This window comes from Salvelinus sp. IW2-2015, unplaced genomic scaffold (assembly GCF_002910315.2).
Source record: "Salvelinus sp. IW2-2015 unplaced genomic scaffold, ASM291031v2 Un_scaffold3781, whole genome shotgun sequence".
NCBI classification, from domain to species: Eukaryota; Metazoa; Chordata; class Actinopteri; order Salmoniformes; family Salmonidae; genus Salvelinus; species Salvelinus sp. IW2-2015.
In genome coordinates this window covers 57,215-63,303 of record NW_019945055.1, presented here as the reverse complement: position 1 = coordinate 63,303, position 6,089 = coordinate 57,215, and the positions used below count along the sequence as shown (strand labels likewise).

General features: G+C 44.0%; 1 protein-coding gene across 1 annotated transcript in view; it reads left to right on the top strand.

The window, feature by feature from the left end:
• Nucleotides 1-6,089, top strand: part of stk11ip (serine/threonine kinase 11 interacting protein) — a 46,102-nt gene that overhangs the window by 7,207 nt on the left and 32,806 nt on the right. Inside the window, 4 exon segments of the mRNA XM_070441346.1 lie at nucleotides 166-463; nucleotides 654-880; nucleotides 1,186-1,269; nucleotides 2,366-2,582. Of these exon segments, the coding sequence (XP_070297447.1) occupies nucleotides 166-463; nucleotides 654-880; nucleotides 1,186-1,269; nucleotides 2,366-2,582 (826 nt within the window).

Genomic DNA, 6,089 nt, shown 5'->3' with positions numbered 1-6,089 from the left:
CCTCCCCAACCAACAACAGCCCCGTCCAGGCAAGCCCCGCCTAACGACGCACCCTGACGAACCCTAACAACGGACCCGGACGGCGCAGCGCACGCGTGCCGAACCCGGCGGCGCCCGCAGACGTAACCTAACGACCGACCCTCACGCACCCGAGCCCCGCCCCAGCCCCCAACCAACAACAGCCCCGTCCAGGCAAGCCCCGCCACCTTTAAGCCCCCTTCTCYAGAGCTGGAAGTCCCGGAGGTTCTACCCCCACCGCTGCTCTCGTCTGAGTCCAAGGAGGAGGCSTCAGACTGGGATGCAGATCTGGAGACAGAGTCCACCCTCCAGTGGCCTGACCACAGCCTCGGGCACACAGAGTCCACCCTGGAGACTACTATGGCAGAGGGACTGGGTCAGGGGTTAGAGGGGCCACTGGCGACACCCACGGACACCAGAGAAGAGGAGGAGGAGGACTTGGGAGGTAGGAGCACTTCAGAACTAGCAGTAGCACACCTGATTGAAGTAGASAACTTATCATCCAGCCCTTAACTAGTCCAACCAGCTGTGCTAGAGCGGGAATACAACCAAAATGTGCAAAGACTGGGGGGTTCCAAAGGAACTGATTGGGCAACGCTGAGCCAACCTTTGACCTCTCTTTCATCTGTCTCTAGTTGACCTGTGTCACCCCCTGCTTGTGGGAGTACTATCATCATCAGAAGAGGAGGAGGAGGAGGAGGAGGGGCTGAGGAGGAAGAACAGGGCCCAGTGTCCTGTGTTCCTCAGGGTCAAGCCAAGACACGTCCTGGAGGTGGACATGAGCAGGGGTCAGTTGCAGGCCCAGCTAGAGTTGGACAGTCTGGAGAGGTTCACCATGTCCCAGGTCACCTGGACTGAGAGGGTGAGGAGCAGGAGGGGAATGGAATGGGGAGGGAGGGAAGGGGAAGGAAGGAAGGAAGGAAGGAAGGAAGGAGAAGGAAGGAAGGAAGGAAGGAAGGGAAGGAAGGAAGGAAGGAAGGAAAGAGAGGGAGGGGAGGAGAGGGATGAAGGAGAGGAAAGGTGAGTAGGATGTGGTGGAGGAGGCATGTTGGAGAGGGGAATTATGCCGAGAGGAAGGGGGGTGATTTTTTTTTATTTTTGTTGTTGCCTGAAATGATGAAAGAAGTGTATGTTTTGTATTTGTTCTAAAGATAGTTCTCTCTCTAGGAGGTGGAGCGAACTCTTCCTGCGGTAGAGCTTCACTTCCGTTACACAGCAGAGAGAGGAGGAGGAGACCTATGTTATGCTGGATGATGACCCCAGGAGGCACTGCAGGTAACGCAATAGGATGTGACAAATAGAAAATGTTCTTACCGTTAAACAGACATTTTTTAAAGTCAGTTTTTAATTTAAACTCCACGTGAATTCACAATGTAACTACTCTGCTGCTAGCAACACTTTGGGTCTCACGGTTGTCCCTTTCAGATGGTTAAGCATTGCACCTGTACTACCATTACTGTACCTCAACTCCACCTCTCAAAGTCTGCATTTCCTTCTCATTAACTTATGAAAGTATTGCCATACAGGACTACGCTGCTGTCGCTTGTCTTTCTCTGCCATTTTGGAACTGTTAACGATGATGACGTAGTGTGAGAGTGTCGACTCCAATAGAATTGATACCTCGACTCCTTGCACGTCGACTCCCGGTGTTGACTCCCATTTCTGAGTTTCAAGATTGACTCCTAAGATTCAGTATTCTTGGAACGGAGGAGACTGATAAGTTGCGTACTTCTGAGAACACAAACACTTGCATCTTTCATAGCGAGGGACAGACGGAGAAGAGGAGAGGGGCACAGTATTTGTAGGTCGGCCACCAGTCAGACGGAGTCGGAACCGTGCACTAGGCCTATCTATCTGCAATCAAAAAACAGCAATCTATTGCGAGATACTGCGTCTCACAATTTCGGCTTGCAACTTCAGTAAAGCGCCTATCATCAACGAATGGGTTAGGATGTTCTACTGGCAGCAGACCGGAGACTGATCACACACATCATTAGCAAAGAGAAAGATCAGGGGTGTAGTCATTAGTCCAAACAGTTATAAAAGTCCACAAAGCTGTGGTCAGTACTCCATGGATGTTGCCATCAGTCCTACAGTCAGACCTTGCTCATTAGGCCCAATGATATCTATCTTGTTGTTTGTGTGTTTTACGTAAGCAGCCATTGGAATGTTCTGTATTCTGAATGTTCTGTTTTCTTGTTTGGACTTGCAGTGGGTACAATACACATTTGAGGTAGCCAGTCATCATACAACTGTTCTATCGGAAAATACAAGGCTGTATTAAAGTTTCAAAGAATGTCTTGGAAAATACATGATTGTAAAACGGCGGGTGTTGTGTTGTTGCTAGGCACTGACAGAGTACTGTCGCGTGGTGAAGGAGAATGAGCGGCGGGTCATGGAGGGTCGTCCCAGCTGGTCCGCCTGCAGTGTCTACGCTGTGGTCAGAGTTCACACAGCGTGGAGGAAGGAGCAGCAGGACGGAGGGAGATTGAGAGGATGGACAGGACTGGAAGAGCAGCAGCTGGAGGAGGAGAGGAAGAACAAGTGCAGAGAAGATGGATTGGGTGAGAGAGACACACTCGTACAGGAACACACATGCACGCATGCTAGGGACCGGCACAGTTATTCAAATATTACAATATCCAAACCATGTCAGTATTTCTTTTTTTTTTCTCTCTCCCTCTCAAAACAGCTAGCACACACACACACACACACACACACACACACACAGCACCAGACCATACACACACACACACACAGACCATCACACACACACACACACACACACACCACACACACACACACACACACACCACACACACACACACACACACACACACAGACCTCACACACACACACACACAGACCATCACACACACACACACACACACACACACAGACCACACACACAGACCATCACATGCCACACACCACACACAGACCATCACCATGCCCATTATTTTGGTTACCATGGCTAGAAGAAAAATATCTGAGTGACTTTGAAAGAGGTGTCTCAAAGGAGCTCAGGGGGTTTAAAGTGGGGTGTGTGTTCTGTCACCCAAACATCTCGAACCTCAATCGAAAACGTACGTAGGGCTGGACGATTTATACTTGAATGAATTTGCATTAATTGAAATGTATGTTTTCGCGAGATATTCACAAGTGCCTGTATCGCAAGAAATCAAGTTTTTTATTTGAGTTTTTAAATGAGCGTTTTATGTCTGGCCTGTTTACTCATAGTATTTTTGGTTCTTGTCTCCCTTCGCCTCACGCTGTGCTGTGTCACCTTCCTATTTAACACCAGAGATCTGTGTTAGGCGTGGAGACAAGCATCTTTTTTCAATGAGACATATGTCGAGTCGTTATCCAAAATTCGGAGAAGGGCAGGCGACAAGCTTAAAGCTCCAAAATAAGCCATAGAAAGCAATTGGCGAGATGTGAAACCTCTCGCTTTGCATCTATCCCTCTGTTTACACACCACCAAGCCCCTCCCCCATGCCACTACAACAACACAAGATAGAGAGTCACTTCTCCTCTCTGATAAGCGGTTTACAACTCTTATTTTTGCGTTTTGAGCGACTCTAGTCCAACAGAATCTGTATGTGGAAACCGAAAACACCATTGAGAATTATTTTACTGTATAGAGAGAGTTAACACTCCTAACGAGTCACAAACGCCGGATACGGGATCCCCCATCAAAAATAGCTGACTAGCTAGCCTAGCCTTAAAGCCACACGGGATCATCATATAATAAAAGTTGTCATTGAAGAATCACAAGTCCAAACACCAAATGAAAGATACACTCTTGTGAATCCAGCCAGCACTTCTGATTGTTTAAGATGTTTTATTACAGGAAGACACAATAGGATTTCTATATAGCTAACACCAATAGAAAAGACCAACTTTTTTTTTCACAATTTTTTTCCTGCATAGGTAGCTATCACAAATTGCGACAGAATAAAGATATTAAATAGTCACTAACACAAGAAAACAAACTTCATCAGATGACAGTCTGATAACATTTATTGTATGAGCATATGTTAGTTGATGAAAATGTGCATATTTCGGTATAATATCGCATAGTGTCTTAACATGTGCAAGCCCACATCAAACTCTCACTCAAAGCAAACTAGAATAACAACAAGAGCACGTGAATTTCCATAAATCTCAATCATAAAACATTTATGAAAATAACAGCGTACAGGCAAATGAAGACAAGAGTCTTGTGAATGCCAGCCAATATTTCGATCTTTTAAGTGTTTTAAAAAAACAGCGAAACCCTACAATTTAGAAATTTAAATTGCCTTACTACAATAGCCAACCACACAGCAGCATTGAATTCATGCACGTTAGCGATTGCGAAATAAACCAGCAAAAAGATATTACATTTTTTTCACTAACCTTCTCAAAACTTCATCAGATGGACAGTCTAAACATATATTACACAATACATTATATTGTGTTGCTTACGAACAAATTTTGCATATTTGCGGCACAAAATCGTGGTTATATACAATGAGATGTAGCCAAGCTTGCCACAAAATGTCGGGAGGAAAATCTTGGGAGAGGCCCGTACATCTAATCATAACTATCATGAAACTGACTAAAAAATACAGGTTGGACAGCAAATGAAAGATACTTGGTTCTTTAATGCAACCGCTGTTTAGATTTTTTAAATTAACGTTACTCACGAACATACAGGTTGGCGTTAAAGCGTAGAACCGCCGAACCGAAATTATGGCGGATATAGTTGTTACATTTTTCACAGAACAACGAATTAACATTCATAAATAGTTCCTTCTTTTGATGAGCTTCCATCAGAATCTTTGCAAGTTGTCCTTTGTCCAAGAATCATCGTTGCTCGACTTGATAGTATTGTCGTCATTCAACTTAGGAAGTTAGCAGCAACATGTAGCTATGTGCCAGTACGTGTCAACTCTCATAACGCAGCACAAGAAAGCACAAAGAAAAATTCCGACAAAATCGCCAATATTACTGGATATAAAGCTGATAATAACTCGGTTTATAAAAATAAACTTACATTATGATGTTTTTAACCTATATCGAATCTAAAATGAGCCGGATATATATCTAAGGCCTATACGAGAGCTTTTCAGAATGCCTATCTCTGAGGTCTGTCTGCGCCAATGTAACAACGTTTGAAATAGAGGTGCACCCCGGTTCCAAGATCCTTATATGGCCTCAATCTGCCAGCAACACATTCCAGATTCTCACTGCTTACTGGGACATCTAGGGTTTGAAATCGTATTGCAGGTGCATGTCGACTCAATAGATTAACATGCAAATATAAAACCTGCACCCTGAAAGAGTGCCCGATTTCAGATTTTCTCACTTCTGACAGGGGAAAAAGTTAGCTGCAAACTTGAGTTCTGTTTTTACTGCACAGATATAATTCACACGGTTTAGAAACTAGAGGAGTTTTTTCTATCGCATAGTAATAATCATGCCATATTGTACGACAGCAAGAATTTGAGTAAGAGGCGTTTAAATTTGTAAAAATTTTTACAAAGCCGAAATGGCGCCCCCTATTGACAAGAAGTTTAACCTGTCTCAACTCCTCACATTGCGTGCAGAGCAGACACTATTTAAAACAAGAGTATCGATGAACATTGATTCTGGAAAATGAATATCAGTTTGGTACGTTCCGCTAGCAGAATTTTATTCAAAGACCGTTATACATGCTAGTCTAGCATCTGTTGTTATAAATGTGCAATAAGCATAAAGCACAATTACATAAGGAATTGGCAACTCATTCTCATAGCTGTCTAGTCTGTTTATAAATGTGCAATAAGCATAGAGCACAATTAAATAAGGAATGGCAACTCTCCTTATTCTGAGTAATAAGATAGGCCACTTTATTTCAACATCTGAACAAAGTGAAAAGGCTAGCATGCTGTTCAAACAGTTGGAGATGGATAGAAGGGTGCTTTATAACAATTCAACTGTTCTACCTTGTTGGCTAGCAAATAAACTCAGCAAAAAAAGAAACGTCCCTTTTTCAGGACCCTGTCTTCAAAGGGCAGATAAAAACAAATTCGTACTCTCGCTTT